This window comes from Phoxinus phoxinus (assembly GCF_949152265.1).
Source record: "Phoxinus phoxinus genome assembly, chromosome: 1".
NCBI classification, from domain to species: Eukaryota; Metazoa; Chordata; class Actinopteri; order Cypriniformes; family Leuciscidae; genus Phoxinus; species Phoxinus phoxinus.
In genome coordinates, this window is record NC_136876.1 from 14,268,290 (window position 1) to 14,286,294 (window position 18,005).

At 38.9% G+C, this 18,005-nt stretch overlaps 1 protein-coding gene across 2 annotated transcripts in view; it reads left to right on the forward strand.

Annotated features, from left to right (window-relative positions):
• Positions 1–18,005, forward strand: part of gas7a (growth arrest-specific 7a) — a 56,901-nt gene that overhangs the window by 10,223 nt on the left and 28,673 nt on the right. For both annotated transcript variants that reach the window (XM_079638500.1, XM_079638501.1), the window contains exons 3-5: positions 3,467–3,535; positions 7,477–7,562; positions 11,721–11,786. In XM_079638500.1, the coding sequence (XP_079494626.1) occupies positions 3,467–3,535; positions 7,477–7,562; positions 11,721–11,786 (221 nt within the window). The remainder of the gene's footprint in view (positions 1–3,466; positions 3,536–7,476; positions 7,563–11,720; positions 11,787–18,005) is intronic.

Below are 18,005 nucleotides of genomic sequence, written 5' to 3' on the forward strand. Positions count from 1 at the left end.
TCTTGTGTGAGAACCTTTTTCTTGAGACAATTTGTGTTTGTTTGGAGGAAGGCATTTGTGGCCAAAACACGGGTTTGAAATGTCTTTTTGAAATGTTCTTTTATGAAATAGCAAGTTGAATCAATTTATTTGTTTCTTTTTCTGAATTGGATTATTGTTTTTGGATTCTCTATAGTAAAATGAAGCAGCATTCCTTACAAAAAAAGTACTGGTTTTCCTGATAACACTGCGACTTTTGCCAGCGTATCTTTTATGTTGCTGATAAACTGATGCTTAAGGGGAAAATTATGCTTTTGGGCAATGTGCCGTATAGAGATAAAAACACTATGTATGTGCTACCAATGTTCTGTGCTTTGAGAATCCCAGTCAGGGTTTGTAGCATGGTATAGTGATGGCATCCTACTGTATACTATCACGATTTCAGTTAGTCTGAAACAAATGACCAGCATTTCTGACACCTGCGCACGTGACATGAATGGTACAGTACAGTATATAAAAGTAAAAAAGCTCCGAGCTAAATTCATTGCCCTTTCCAAATTTATCTCATTTATTGGTCTTTTCACTGCTGCTGTGGTACAAGCCACAGTGATTCATTCATATACCCTCAGGCTTCTTTTTACATGCGTGCGTTGCCTGATAAAAATGCGAAACGTTGATAAGGTATCTCAGAATGTTGTTGTGTAATCATAGAATCCAGTTCTTCCTCGTACGGCGCCACAGGCTGGAAAACTTCATTAGCATTCTCCATCATCTTTATAGCCTATTCATCTGAAGAGGGACGAATCAAGCTGATCTGGATTAATCTGATCACATACTGTTTTCATCTTTCTTCTTCCTCTTTTCTGACAAGGCCCAAGCTCGCTGCCTGGGACGTATAAAGCTGCAATGACCTCTTGTTTTCCACTGAAGCGTAATTGAAGTGAATTTTGAATTCATGGCGGTTTAGTCATGCTAACTATCAGCAATTTAGAAGTTCAGAAGCCAAAGGACATTTCGTATAATGCAGGATAAAGACCAGATGGATAGAAAGACACACAAACTGTATAAAGGCATGTTCAGCGAATATTTTCCCCCAAAGCCGAACCTTGACACATTGGTGCGACTACTAGCCCTTTCGTTTGGGATTTGATATTATATCCTGATGTTGTTTTTGCTCTTCAGATAACTGGATGTTGTGAAGGTTAAACTTTACTGTTCAATGATCTTATGTAAACATGTGCTGTGCATTTCTGTTCATTCTGAGCTGGCACCCAGCATTATTCTCTAACAGTCTGCCACTAAACTATGACTGCCCTGTAAACACTGGCAGAACTGTCCAGAGGCGATCTGTTTGTACAGCGCCGTAACCATGTGCTGCTGTTCTCCCACTGTAAACACTTTCTCTCTATTATTATGCTTTGTTTCTCTTTGCTGAAAAATAAGGAAATGCTGTATAGTCTATTAAGGACTGGCTCTTATTTGAGCAACTAAATTAGACCTGCGCTAATTTTAACATGTACTATATATTTTGGGCATCAAATTGTGTTATCAAATTTCCATGGGAGCTTGTCAGAACTGTTAATATATCAGTGGTTCTCAGCTGGTTTTGATTCAGGAGCCATATTTATATTGGAAATAATTAAAAGGGGACATTATGCCCTTTTTCAAAGTCTTGCTTTTGTTTTTGGGGTCTACTAGTATAGGTTTTCATGCTTGAAATAATAAAAAACATAATTTTTTAGATATTTTACATTGTTGCAGCACCTCTTTCCCCAGTCTGTCAGTAACGCTATGTTTAGTTCCTGTCTCTATAAATCCCCTCCTTCCGAAAAGTGCAGTGTGCTCTGATTGGTCGGCTGGATCAGTGTGTTGTGATTGGTCAACATAACCGCTAGTTAGGCCTAGGCCTCACCCCCTTTATTTAGCAAATTTATGAATGCCAGTACAGAAGGACGCGTTGTGCGATACTCGCCGTTAACAGTCACTCTGTAGTTTGTGCAGCAGCCTCCATAGCAGCAGAAGCCTCCTCCAGGTCCTAGTGCCTGGTCGTTAAAATGTTATATTTATTTAGTGGGGGCACTGTTGTCATATTAATAAAAGGAAAAGTAGAATACTCAGACAACTTGATGTTACTTCAGTTTATGAATAAACAAATCAGTAATTGATGTCTTAAATGACAAGCATGACACTTGTATATTAAATAATTTTAAATTATTTTTTTTTAATCTGTACATTTCATCAAATGGATGATAAAATAACTTGAATCCAAGAATCTCTAAAATAATTGTAGAATTTTTATTTGAAGCTAAAGACCGCATCAACTGAATTCATGCCACCCGCACTTCATGTGTTAACAACTGAAAGAATAAAAAAAAAAAATATATATATATATATATATATATATATATATATATATATATCGTTCATCCCTACTTGGGTGGGAATTGTTTAATTGCCAAATTTTCAAATATTGTGACGTGTGCATTCCCGGAAGAAAGCGCAAGGCTACAATAGAGGCGTTTCAGGGAGTGCATATGGCTACCTCTGGAGTGACTTTGTTACTTTGCAGACCTTTTTCATGCTCAAACCGCAACATTACACACTAAAGAATCAATTGAAAATATAAAAAGTTCTGCTTTAATTACATTTAATAACAATACAATGAACTTCATAGGCCCAATAATATATACACAATTATTAACATGACATAGGCTGAATAGGAAAAAGAAATGTGATTTACACATAGAACAAACACTGGGTCAAAATTTTTATTTTAGTTATAAGTAATAAAATTAGTTATAATAATTTGCCGGAAAATACCATAGCATTTGATTGGAGACACAACCATTAACGTCAACAACCAAATTTATGGGCAGCAGTTTATTTTCACTTTTAGAAGTTTTTAAATCGGTGTTATCCTGATTATGTACAATTATATAACCTCTTTTTTTTTTTTTATGCAGTTAGCATTGCTTTTTTCTGTGGATCATGACCCTATCACAACAGACAGAGAACCACTGCTGTACAGCCCTGGATGGCCTATCTGAGGCTGATTAGAAAATGATGTTTGCACAAGAATGTTTCTGTGTGGGAAAATCGTTTTTGACTGAGTGCTTGGAATGAGGGATGCTGTTTTGCAAGAGTTAGCATAAAAAAATCCATCTTGACTCACAGGAAACATGGGGCGACTATGTAAGTAAAAAAACATGGTAACAATTTTCAGCCATGGCTGTGAAAAAAAACAAAAATTGTTTTTGCAATGTTATTCAGTAACTGCCCCCAACTTGGGCCGACTATGAGGGATATTCTTGATTGAAAAAGACCTTTAGTTTTATTTAATCAGAAACAGTAATATGGCAGCTCAAAGACAGAAAGACAATTTATGTGTACCGTCCTAAACCTAATGTTGAGCAATCAAAACTAGTAAGCACTACCAATATGAGTGGGGCATCTGTAAATAATATTAAAATGCCTGTGTTTGTGTTAGAGACAACGTGGGAACGGCCAAGCACATCCACCACCATCTCAAAAGCTACAGGGTCTCACCGACACTCAGGTAATATTTCCATAAGAGCTTGGAAACAATATTGATTTTCAATTGAATACAATAGCTTTTATTGTACAGAGTTTACAGCTTCCACCGTTTTTCAGTTTGCATCTTATAGTCAAGAGATAACCCAATGAAACGTTGACAAACACAATTATGTTATTGCTAAAGAAAATACTGTAAATGTATCGCTAAATCATGCAATGACATACTCAGACCAATATATCAAGATTTTACCATTTTAAGATGATCTAAATGTGTTCATAACTTTATCATTACCTGCTTTGACAATTAACAGTTAAAGGCAAACGTTTTAATTTTAAATTGCACTGGATAAAAATGTAAGGAGAGAACATGGTGGACAGAACAGGGGTTTTCCTGGACCCAGGTAAAGGAACACGGTCATCCACACACAGCACACAATTTCATAAGAATAAACTATATTTAATGCAATGCTAATTGGCACAGCCTTTGTTATTGTATCGAATGCTATAAAATAACACATGTTCTGCTACATTCTGTGATATTAAGGTCACAGAAGGAAGTTATTTCAAACACTCGACTGACGTTGTATTGTGAGTTTGGAACAAACATGGTATTAATGTAATAAATTGTAGTGTTTTGACGCTATGCTAAGATAACATGCTAGCTAGCCCTTATGCACCTGTTGCTAGGAGCAATTATGTTTTATGACTAATTTAAAAGAGTAAATCCACTTAAGATCATTGGGATGTTTTTTTAATGGGCATTTTTAATGGGCATTTGATACAGAGATAGAGAATGTGAAGTTAGAAGTTTGATTTTTTTTTTAAAGGGATTTGACAGCTCTACAGCTCTACATGGCAACAAGTGTGCCATGCCACCATTACAAGCATAGCAGTAATCTCAGAAATCAAATCAAATGATCAAATAAAGCTTTGGTGGGACACATATTCATTTTGGGGGCCAATTAGAATATTATATTAGAAAAGGTCATGGTGGACAGAGGTAGAAATAGAAGGGGAATGTGATAGAGCTGTGGAGAGAAAATGTGAACAGAGACAAAGAAAGAATAATACATGGTGGACTGAAATGTTGGGAGAAGACGGAGTGGGTGAGGACATGTTGACAGGTCAAGGGAGAGGAGATTATGGAAAAAGGTTTACAAAGATAGAGGACATGGTGGAGAGAGGCACAAAGAGGTTGACAAAGGTTTAAATACAAGACGTGTTGGAAGATAACAGGCTAAGAATCAGAGACATGGGAACAGCAGTGAGATAAAGAATGTCCCAGCATTTCAGGAGAGTGTGTAGTCTGTTTATCAAATGCTGGATGTCAGTGCTTATATCAGGGAAGGCTGGCTCATTAATGCCCTGACTGTGTGTGTTTCTTCAGCCCTGAGGGAGGGAGAGGGACAGCTCAAAGAAGAACAACATAGTGCCACAGCCTCCATCATAATAATCACTCACAGTCAGTGAACACGCACACACAAGGCTGTTCAGCCTTTGCGAGAGCTGAACGTTAGCCATCTGTGGGCCATGGGGCCAGACTCGGTGATATGAATACCATTTGGACATAATGTATTATCTTGCACGTTAGCTTCAGCATAGTGTCAATAAGGGTTTATTAAGTCAGTGCGCACGAGTCACTGCTCGCATAGGCTGATGAAAACATAGAACAAGCTCCATTCCAAAATACAGACTACTGTCTAAAACAGGGGTTCTCAACTCTGGCCCCCGAGGTCCACAGAGCTCCAACCCTAATCAAACACACTTGGGCCCCTTTCACACAGCGCGTTGATCCCGGGAAATTGCCGCGAAATTGCCAGAGTGCCTTCTGTGTGAACGCAAACACGTCCCGGGATTGATGCCGGCCGGGTTGGGGACCTTTAACATTGCCGGGATCAGTCCCGGAACGCGCCATGTGTGAACAAAAGCCAGGATCAATGCCGTAAGGGGTTTGTGTGTCGTAGTGATGACGCAAAATTTGTGTTCGTCATCAACAAAGAAAGAACAAAAAAATGTCTGCAAACTGGAACGAAGCAGAGACCAGCTCCTTACTATCCGCGCTAAAGCTGAGTTAATTCGCCAGCTTTGTGGAACGGTGCGCGATGCGTTAGTGTTCATGTTTTCGACGCGTACATTACACGTCTCATCCTGACGTCACGTGTCTTTACGGGATCTTACCGGGATGTGTGTGAACGCACTCACAGATCCCGGGAAAATCACTGGCAGTGTGAATGAACCAAAATCAAACGATCCCGGGACAAATATTATCCGTGTATTTTCCAGAATCTCTGTGTGAAAGGGGCTTTGAACAAACTAGTCAATGTAGAAAGTTTTATTAGAAAGAATTATTAGAAAGTTGCTGGTAGGTGAGTTTAATTAAGTTTAGATATCAACTCGGCAGGAAAGTGCGTTTTGGTTGATCAGATCACAAGTAGACGAGGGAGACGTATTCCTGTGTACACCTGGTGTTTTAATCCGTCTCTTTTGTCCACTTTCAACCACTTCTGTCCTGATTTCTTCAAAGGGAGGGTCTATGGGCGGGAAATATTATATATATTTTTTCAGATCTTTCGATCCAATGGAAAAAATAAACTCGCACAATTTACATGTGTACACGCCCGGAGACGACGGAAAAACACAGAGAACAGCAGCTTTCATTTCTGCTCTGAAATTATTAGAAATCAGGAATGATGAGAGAACGTTGTGCTTGGTACGTTTTTCGTCTTCAAACCAAACTTGGGTCTTCAGCCCTCAAAGTTTAAATCCCGTCTGGCTAGCGCGATTCCCATAATGTTTACGCATTAAGTCAGTAGGCAGAGAGTAGGCGGCCTTTTGTGGCTGTTCAAACACATTCGACCACATGAGAATTTGCACTAGGAAAGCAATCTAGTTGAATGTATTTTCGACTTTCACTGAAAGTGGGCAAGCTCAAAACGTTTTAGACCCCATTTACACAATTTAGCACCGTCCACTTGTGATCCGATCGACCAAAACGCATCTTAAAGCTCCAGTCTGTAACTTTTTGGAGTTAAAAATTATCGCAAATACATTTTTGAGCAAGTACATAACTAGCCAGTGTTCAAACTATCTGCTTGCCTTAGCTTGATTCAAAACGGTAAGCTTATAATAATGTTTTTAATTCCAGTGGTACTGGTGGCTTTCCGTGGGAAATTTGAGCATGTCTTTGCGTCATTACGTCACATCTGTACACATAAAGAAGGAGTCTCGGCTAGGCTATATTGCGTGTGAGGGTGTTGGAGGTGGAGATTTATAGCCTTTTCTCACAGCACTTGATATAATTAAAGGTATTAAATTGATGGCGGATCCAGAAAGGTTCAAAACGACAATTACCAGTGACAACTGGAAATTCACCCATTGTAAAACGCAAAAGACTTTGGACTTTGGAGTGGCTACAGAAAAAAAGAGACTGCAACCGGACCCATGCAAAAACAAGAATAAATATCGGAAGGGCATCAAATGTATTCACGCAATGCTGATGTTGTTAACATTAACAATTTACAAATTATAATTTGCGCGGTTTGACGTGATATGATAAGCGATGGTTAGATTTAATCAGCGCGATTTACTGCAATGCTTTTTTCCCCTTTTTGTTCCCTTAGCCACCCTCACACCAATCCTGTTTACTTTTCAAATGACTGGATTTTGCAAATATGGCAACAAAAAAATGTGACCGCATCTTTATACCTTTCTAGTTGGGTTCTAGCCTAAAAAAGTTAGCAAACCCCTCACTTCAGGAATCTCAGAGTTCCCTTACAGGAACCATCCCCCTACAGATCCCCCTTGTGATTGGCTGCAGGGCCCATGAGATTATTTCTGAGATTAAACAAGCAACCATCTGGTTATCAGTCTTGAAATTTAATCACTATCGCACACCAACTTTTGAACATATGTGAGGGAAACCTATGAGTTAATGAAGACTCACTTTCTGCCTCTATGTTGCAGTAAATGGCCGTCAGTCTCTCGGAGCCTCTGGTCATGTGCCTGAACATCAAGATGTGTCCCTAAGGAAGACCAACATAAGCAACCAGGTACAGTCCCATTTTGAGATATCACCTGCTCATGAATATCGCATAAAGCAAATCTGAACTTCTGTGGAGTATCTGTGGAAAGATTCCAAGAATAACCGTTTACAAATACCAAATGATTTGGTCTTCCATTGCTGCTTGGATTCTGACAGAAATATATGAGTCAGTAGATCTGGTGCCATCTGCGCCAATCTGGGGACAGTAACAGTTAAAGATGGTGAAGCTGGGCCAAGTAAAACCCTCCCTATCCCACGTGATCTACTAACAGCCAGACAAGGGCAGCTCATGCCATCAGCAAATGGGAGCGGCAAAGAGTGGGCCATATGGGCGGCCCAGTTCTGGATCCTTTTACGCTGTTAGAGTTTGATCTCGGGCCAGGATTGGGAAGGTGTTGGGTTTTAAGCGGAGCTGGTGAGGGTTAGACGGATAGGACGAGGTACGCTGGGAGAGTCTGGGGTGCGGAACAGTTATCGACCGGGACTGGGTGAGCGGCGAGGAACGGAACCGCAGGTTGCGGGCCTGCGCTGACATGTTCTGCAGGACGGTAAGACAGAAAGTGTGTGGTCGCGCACGCTCGTTAGCTTCTCGTTATACGGAGTGCTGTGCATGCTGGATCTTTGTACCGGCCATGTTTTCTATTAGAAAGATGGAGTGTGCACATAGGTGTACAGATGCTCTGCAAATAATGCAAACATGCTCTTTGCTAGTACAGTTAAGCACAGAGGGGAGGCAGTGTACATTGATGCATGCTGGGAGATGTTTGCATATACACATGCTAAGCACAAAGTCTCTAACACCTGCTAACACAAGGATGGTGATGCAGCGTCTGCAGCTTGAAATAAGGCACATGCACACACTTGCACTCACCAGCTTTGGACACACACACACACACACACAGGCACACATCTCTCGGGGCACTAATACTGATGCAAAATGAATACAGATACCTTGAAGCATCAGCCAGTCTGAAAGATAAGCTCACACCAACACACACACACGCGGGCGGTGAGAAATGTTTTGTTTTCGCAGGTCATGTGTTTTTTTGTCTCGTCTGACAGCATGCTGTTGTTTGCTGCTTACCTCCAATGATAATTACCCCCCCCCCCTCTCTCTCTCTCTCTCTCTCTCCTCCCTCCTCTCTGCTCAAACACACGTATGTTGTACAGAAGGAAGGGGGTGTGGTTCTGTTTCAGTAAATAATTTAACTCCCATAATTTTTCTCTCCTTATGTTGTAACCTTTTTTTGTTGTTGTTATTAATATTATTATTTAAATTAGTGGTGTTTGCTAAGACACATCCCTATTACTATTGCTTATTGAGCTGTGGCTCATTGCTCACTTCACACCATTTGTACTGTGAATGATACCTCAATTATGTAGATTGTTGAGGGGATGTGTGTTATTACTTTTATAAGACATATGATGATCTTTTTGCCTGGCATGTAGTTAAACTGGTGAAAAAAAACACATAGTTACCCTGAAAAAGAGACCGAGTCATCTCTAAAGACTAGAATATCATAGAGATTTGGGGGTGGACTCTTTCGACTTGGACCAGTAAGCAACTGCCTAGCAACCACCCTGAACTCCCTAGCAACCGCATAACAGCATGCTAACAACCACTAAGAGCATTTTTCTCAGCTGTTCTCCATAATACGCATCTCTCATGTACGGCTCTTTTTAAATGGACAAACACTCTGGTTTGTTTTTATCTTCCTGTTTTCTTGAGTGAATTTCACAAAAGAAATGTCCAGCCAATATTTTACCCCAAAAATAAGAGAAAAAAAGTGTATTTTTTTTTCACTGTGACTTTGTTTACATGATAATTAATCATATTTCCCCCAATATTTTAATTAAACTTACATTTGGCAAACAAATGAACAAGTTTTTTTTACAGAAGAAAATTTGCTATAAAAATTGGAATTGATTTCTGCATTAATGCAGTATTAAGAAATACAAATTGCCCAAAATGGCCCAAAAAAACAGGTTGTCTTTTTTTTACCCTTTTATGCATAGTGGACAGCTATTCAAAAAGCATTTTCTTGCGTATGCATGGGTTTTGATGGTGCAGTGTCACATCTACTTCCACAGTGGACTCTAGTGCACCCTATACACTGCCACCAAGTGGGAAGCCTTTGTTACTAAAAATACAAGATGGCCGACGGCCAGTCAGAAATGCCAAGTTTCTCTGGAAAATCAATCCATTCCTTCTATCCTAGGAGACTCTTGCAGGTAAAACAAAATGTAGAAGCATCAAGTAACATCTAAGGAGTCATTGTTCAATTTTCCAAGTATTGATTTTAGATTGGGAGGAAATTCTGATTAATCATCTGTCCAGTAGCCATATTTCAGCTACAATTTACTATTACTGTGACTGTTGTTCTTGAAAATACTTAATCCGCAGTAACTGTTTGACCCTGGATCACAAAAATAGTAATAAGTTGCACGGGTATATTTGTGGCAATAGCCAACAATACATTGTATGGGTCAACATTATCGATTGTTCTTTTATGACAAAAATCTTTAGGATATTAAGTAAAGATCAAGTTACATGAAGATATTTTGTAAATTTCCTACTATAAATATATAACTAGAAAAATTATGTAGCGTTCCAAACAGGAAAAAAGTCCTGGTATTGCAAGTCCATGTACTTCAGGTGTGTAAAGCCAATGGTATGTTGAAGAATGAACAAAAGGGGTGGCTAACCGCACACTGATCCAATGGAAAATTCTCCAAAAGAGAATTTAGAAAACAATTCCGCCACTGACCAAGAAAAACCCAGTCTAAAGACAGTGGCGCGTTGAGCGTTAGTCATATGGTATTTTAAGGGCGCATGCTTGGCCATAATGTAGTGTGTGAACAACGCGCATACACATTGATTCTCTAATCTAAACAGACGCAGCAGTTTTCATTTAAAACTCATTTTTCATTTCTAGCATCATAGTAGAAATGAACATCATTTCATTTTTGCAAATCATACATTATTACAAGGAAAAATCATTGTTGTGTCCTTGAAGATGTGGAAAAAATATGCCTGTTTAACCGAAGCTTATTTGGGTGGGTTTCTCCCATCCCCATTCAATGTCACTTCTTTGTATTTTACGGCCCTGGCGAGAACGCCGGTCTCCTCGGCTGTGAACCACTCCTGGCGTGCGCCTGGCAAATCCGCCGTTATAATAGCAATCCGCCATGGATCAAGCGCGCCCGCTCTTAAAGGGAATGTGAGAGGACGCTCTGATTGGTTTATTTCACGTTACGCCCAAACCACGCCTATGAATAATGAAGCTACTTCAGACCAACCCATTTTAGATTTGCGTCAGGCGCAAGAGTCGTTTATCCCGCCGGTATAATAGCAACAGTGCCCGGGATCCGCCCACAAAGTTACTTGCGTTTCGCGTTTGATACTTACGTTTCAGATCGTTAAAATAGGGCCCAATATGTTCTTTGTCTGTTGGTCGAACGGAAACAAACTCAATAATTGAAACTGTATTATATGCATGTATTTTATAGCTTTTCACATGATTTTATATCACTTTATTCACTGGTTTGTTAAATACACACTGTATTATGTTTAATATGGTATCTCCTCAGTTAAAACCAAAAACGCCACTCAAGTGGACATCTGAAAATCTGTTTAGTAAAAAAAATATTTTTTTTCCATGCACTAATCGCCATAAAAACACATAAATCCTGACTGAGGTTGTCATAATTCATACATGAAATGGTTAGGCAAAAAACAAAACACAAAAACCCCCCACAATATTTAATTTTTGGGGTAAAATATGACCTGGATGTGTTCTTGTCAGGTTTCATGAGATTCACCCTATTTACTGTTGACCGTGTGCCCTTTTAACTGTTATTGAAGTCTCGTGTACCTCACCTACTCTCTCTGCCTATGTCTCTCACTCCCTCTCACTCCGTCACGCTTCCACGACCCCCCTCCCCCTGAGACCCCCGCCCCCCCACCACACACACGCTACACTCTGCATCGCTTCCCACAGCAACAGAGCCAGGCAGTCAGACTGCACGCGGGAGTCGAGCAAAAAGAGCGCAAAAAGAGTGAGCCAGCGAGAGAAAGAAAGAGAGGAGGCACGGATCAATGGAGATGGAGGAAAGCTTTGATGCGGAGGGCAGTTTTGACGATGCCTCCTGTCTGTCCCCCCAGAGCCCAGGGTCCACGTCCCCGGCCAGGAGGCAGAATAAGGAGGAGATCAAGGAGACCAAAATCACTGTGAGTATTGACAATTGACTACACACTTGCACTGCTGTCAAGTAGATGTACAGATGAGACGCTCTATACACTCTTAATTGCATCAGTCACTCGATTTATCAGCTTTAATCATAACGTCGATCAGAAAGAGTCAGGATGTGCGTGTTTTGCAGAACTGGCCACTGGGAATTCAAATCAGTGTTTCCCTGAAGTGTTTCACAGATGTGAAACATCTGCTCAGTGTTTTGTGCCACTCTTTTCACTGCTTTGTGTGTGTGTGTGTGTGTGTGTTTCATGAGTGATGTTGCTGGAAGTTTGTGTGTGCGCTTCTGAGAGTCTGAAGATGCACTATGACTAGTGGGTTACATCACCACTGTTTTGCAATACCATGTTTTAAAGGATTCACCAACATGGACGCGTTCATTCAAATAATCATTCCGGGGTGATTTGCTCTGATGGAACTCCCCCTGGGAACTGCTTTGAATGGAGACAAATGGAATAAAACGGAGTGGGAAAAAACTCAGACTCTTTTCAAAAACAACTCTTGTTTTTGTCCATTACATTTTCCCACTTCCCAAGAGACCACTTGGTATTCCTAATGTTCTTGACCAGCGTTCAACCACACCAAGGAAGAGAGTGTTTTGAAAGGCAACACAATCTGTGCGAACGCTCTGTTGTGTGACATGGCCGATGCTCAACAGTGGGAATCTCGCGCACGAACGCGCCGCTCGAAGACGCGCCACTTCTTTTCAAATTATGTATGCAGTGTGAGTGCGGAGACGTGGCTTTGCAGCTGCATTCGAACCCTGCTTTGATCCAGCTTCACCTGGAAAAAGCTCACACTGCTGATGTGCGTTGGGTTTCATTGGAAGCCGAAGCTGTCGAGAAGTGTTGCAGTGCATTTAGAAATGCAGATGTGGTTCATAAAGCAGCGCACAGAAGGTCAGATGTTGCAGCCGCATGCCGCGGCAGGTCAACTCGCAACACTGATTTATTCTCACCTGAACTCTCGCAGGAATCCTTCACTTCTGAATAAGCCCTAACATCCACTTTGAGAGTGTGTGGCAGCCTGAGCGATATTTTTGATAGGTATCTTTCATTCATGAAAACGCACTGATGGTCAGTGGTGATCACTGGCACCTCTACAGTATATATTTACATTAACATTCATTGAGGGTGTTTATGGCAGGCTCGGGTTGGTTAGTGTTATGTAACCTGTAGTGTGAGAGATGTGCAGATATTTGTGTGTGTGTGTGCGTGCGTGCGTGCGTGTGTGTAGGGCAGGTGAGGTGTCCGTCAGATGAGAGAGAGACCGCCCACCAGAGAGAGGGAACTAGAGAACCGGGGAAGACATGGCTAGTCCAGTTTCCATGGTGACAAAGGCAATAGTACTGACTAATGGGTGTTGGAAAAAAATAACGCACACACAAAGAGAGAAAAAGAACGAGCGAAATGGGAGGAATGAAAGAAAGCTGTCATTCAACCTGTCACTGTTTGTTCAGAGAGGGAGCATGCGGTGTGTGTAGTATGCTGCATTTTTAGCGGCAGGTATTAGACTGCTCTAGTATTCATACTGGTGTGCGTTAATAAACGTGTCATTTCCTCTAACAAAGGAAGTCTGTTCGCTTATTCAAGCAGAAGGGATAATGTAGCTACAGTCATTATCGCAAAATAAACCCCTATAGGGTGATAAGAAGGGTCTTGATCAAGGGTTGAAGGCTTTTTTTATTTTATTTTTTATATAATGACCAGCTGGCTGTACATAATTACAATTATTACACATATGGATATATATGGATACACACACACGCACGCACGCATGCACGCACACACACAAACATTAATATTTTTAATGTTTTTTGACAGAAATCTCTTCTGCTCATCAAGGCTGCATTTATATGATAAAAAATACAGAACAAAAATACAGAAAATATTATTACAATTTAAAATAATGGTTTTCTATGTTAATATACTTTAAAATGTAATTTATTCTTGTGATCAAAGCTGAATTTTTAGCATCATTACTCCAGTCTTCAGAGTCACATGATCCTTCAGAAATCAATCTAATATGAGGATTTATTATCAATGTTGGAAATAGTTGCTTAATATTTTTTTATAACTTTTGATGCTTTTTTTCAGGATTCTTTGATGAAGAAAAGTAAAAAAAGTAATTAAAAAAAACAGCGTTTATTTAAAATAGAAATATTTTGTAACTACCCTTCAAAAGTTTGTATTTTCTTTCTTTTCTTTTTTTTTAAAGAAATTAATACTTTTATTCAGCAAGGATGTGTTAAATTGTAAAAAGGGGATAGTAAAGATTTATGTTGTTAGACAAGTTTTCTGTTGTGAATAAATGCTGTTCTTTTTTAAGTTTTATTCATCAGTGAATACTGAAAAAAAAGTATCACAGGTTCCAAAAAAGACAAAAAAAAAAATCTTTAAACAGCACAACTGTTTCCAACATGGATAATAACTATTAACTGAGTATCAAATCATCATATTAGAATGATTTCTGAAGGATCATGTGACACTGAAGACTGACGACTGCTGAAAATTCAGCTTTGATCACAGGAATAAATTACATTTTAAAATGTATTAAAATAGTATATATATATATACATCTGTTATGTGTGGTCTGTTATACGATGAATTATCCATATGTGTACACACACACACACACACACACACACACACACACACACACACACACACACACACACACACACACATTTAGCTCAAATTTGACTAGAAATATCAATATTACAAAGCACATCACTAAAAGTATAATGCATATATATAGATTTCTGTACATTACAAGGTATTTTTAGCTCACTCGAAATGCACAAGAGATTCTCCATGACAACCACTGAATTGGAGACATGTTGAATCAATAGCGTGAGCTTGTTGAAAAAGCTGGCCTTGAAGCTTTCACCTTTTGCTCACCTTCAGTATCTTGTGAGTGTCACTAATGCGGAACCAAACGCATGTCAGTTTGGCTGATTGATCCACTCGGGCTCTCAGTCCTTGATGCACGTTCCTGCGCTTGAAATAATAGCTGTCAATAGCTGGTCGTAGTGCACGCGCTTGCGAACAACTGCATATTGTGAACTAGAAATATCTGGAGACCCCGTTTGTTTGCGGAAAATGTTTTGCACTTAGAAATGATGTCATCCATTATTGGTATTGCACAAATATTGTTTTGTAATGGGGGAAAATGCCCTTACAGGAAAAGCAATTTGTCGCTTAGCAACAGAAGCTGAGGACCCTATCTCAGCAGCGGTTGAGATCTCGGTATGTATGTTGGAGTGAAGCTGACTGGATTTGTGTTTTGTAGATGTATTTGTTTGCTTGCCCTGATGATTGTGTGTCCCTCATGCCTGCCGCATGCTATCATTAGGTCCGTGATATTTGCGGCTGTTCAGCAGAAATGTTTGGTTTCCAGCAGCCGTGTTCATTACTGCATTAAAAGAGAGTAGGGCAGCGGGTTCATGGGCCGGTGCCAGACATACGCTGGGCACAGACATTCGCACACGCGCACACACGCGCGCACCTAAACACAGTTATATACACATTGCTTGCCAGTGTTGTGGTTCATTTCTAAACTCCTGACTTAAAGGCAGTGATTACTGCTCTAGAGAGTTTTTATATGGAATTCAACAAAGAGCTATTTAACTCTTAAAGGGATAGTTCACCCCCAAAATGTCACTTATCTCATCATTTACTCACTCTCATGTCGCCTAAACCTGTATGACTTACTTTCTTCTGTGGAACATGAAAAAAAGACATTGAAGAATGATTGAGTGATTGACGTTTTTTTTCTTCCTTTTTTGTTTTATGTGTTGTTTTACGCTTTGTGTTTTGTTTTACATTTGTTTCATTTTATGTTTTAGATTTTACGTTTGTATTGCATTCCTTTTTTTACGTTTTGTTTTATGTTTTGTTTTACGTTTTACATTTTGCTTGGTGTTTTGTTTCTTTTGTTTTGTTTTAAATGTTGCGGTTTGTGCTTTGTTACTTTGTTTTGTTTTTATTTTGTTTTAAGTTTTACATTTTACACTTTGTTTTGTTTAACTTTTTTTTGTTTTACATTTTACACGTTTTGTTTTGCGTTATACATTTTGCTCTGTTTCTTTTTTGTTTTGTTTTATTTTACACTTTACACTTTGCGTTTTTGTTTTGTTTTACATTTGTTAATGTTTTACATACATGTGCTTTGTGTTTTGTTTCTTTTGATTTGTTTTGTTTGTTTTGTTTTACATTTTACACTTTTTATTTTGTTTTGTTTTACATTTGTTTTGTTTTATATTTTACATTTTGCACTTCGTGTTTTGTTTATTTTGTTTTGTGTTTTGTTTTACGCTTTGCTTTTTGTTTTTTGTTCAACCAATGAAAGTCAGTGGCGTAGAATGTTGTTTAGAGGATGTGAGGCTGAGTAAATGATGACAAAATGTAAAGTTTTGGGCGACCCTGCTGAAAAATCCAGCATTGCCTCTCCCATGATTGAAATAACTGTGGCCCTCATCCAAACTATTTTACTACAATATCAAGAGTAACAACCCTCCCCGCGCTGATGCAGAGTGCGCTGTCCAAAATGGTGATTTAAGTTTCATATTTGGTAGATGTGATTGTGAACTGACCTTACATCAGTCCATATGAAAAAAAGTATGTGGAGGGGGATGTATTTCAGTGTGGACAGAGGGTGTAATAAGCTCCTGATAATGACGTATCACCTCGCTGAGGAGTTATAAGCAGAGGAGATGGGCCTGAATCTGATGAATGGTCTCATTTGGTGGAGGATGAGAGGCTACGATAAACAACAGGAGTGATAGATGTGGCGGCACTGTAAGGGAAAATCTAGTGGCCACGACAATCAGAGGGATCTTCCAGGCATGAAATGAACAAAGTGACGAGGCACGAATGAGTAAATCAGCTCAAACGGCATCAGATTAGGAAGTGTCTGGGGTGAGAGATATGGTCTTATCACCGTGCATATGTATGTATGGTGGTCCATTGAACGTCTTGATCGTGTGTGTGTGTGTGTGTGTGTGTGTGTGTGTGTGTGTGTGTGTGTGTGTGTGTGTGTGTGTGTGTGTGTGTGTGTGTGTGTGTGTATATTTGTGCTCAAGTTTACTATTTGCATTGCGCCATCTTTTCCTTTTTTTTGCAAGTGATGTAAAGCAAATGCTGCTGATGCAGTCGTGGAGTTAGCATTAGAGATGCTTTGCTGAGACAAGATAGAAAAGTCATAATTCATCAAGGCTTTCCCTGATAGTCCTCTGAAAAAAATATTATCCAGCATTCTGTACGTTTTGTCCTTGTAGCCACAATAAGCCATTGTCAGGGAACGGATATCAATATTAGTGTGTATTCCAAATGAGAAATATATAAACTTTGTAGTTCCGAAGAACAGCATTTATTTGAAATGTATGGAAGCTTGTTTCCTCCACAGAATAAAAAAATAAAAAGGTAATTGCTTCTTTTTATCTCATAATTCTGACTATTTTCTTGGAATTGCGTGCTATAAACTTGCAATTCTGACTTTATAACAAGCAATTGCATTTTATTAAAAAGTCAGAATTTTGAGATAAAAAGTTGCAATTATATATATATATATATATATATATATATATATATATATATATATATATATATAATTGTGATATAAAAAGTTTGCAACTTTTTATCTCACAATTTTTTTTATAATATATAAAGCCATATGTATAGATATAGGCTCTATAAGCCAATATGTATGTCTTCACCATTATATAACATTTAAATATAACATTTAATTATCTAATTCTACCTACATGGGGAAAACTTTGCATTTTATGGTATTTTTTCGTTTGCACAATAATATTTTAAATAATTTTATATTAATAATGATAATATGTGTGCATATTTTTGCTATTTGCTGATATTTGGTTGCTTAGGTTGCTCTTAGCCATGTTTGCAACGACCTTTAACTCTGACATATACTTTGAATGCAACACTGAAACCGCATAAAGCATGTTTTGAAGGATAAATGTAATAAATTATATATATACAGTATATATATACAGTATAGTGGCCACGACAATCAGAGGGATTATATATATATATATATATATATATATATATATATAATCAATTACAATGTGCCTATGTGCCAATTACAATGTGTGTGATACTATCAAAATTTACATTATGTTTTGAAATGATTGATGCCAAATTTAATGTAACAGGGTTGAAGTAATTATAGCA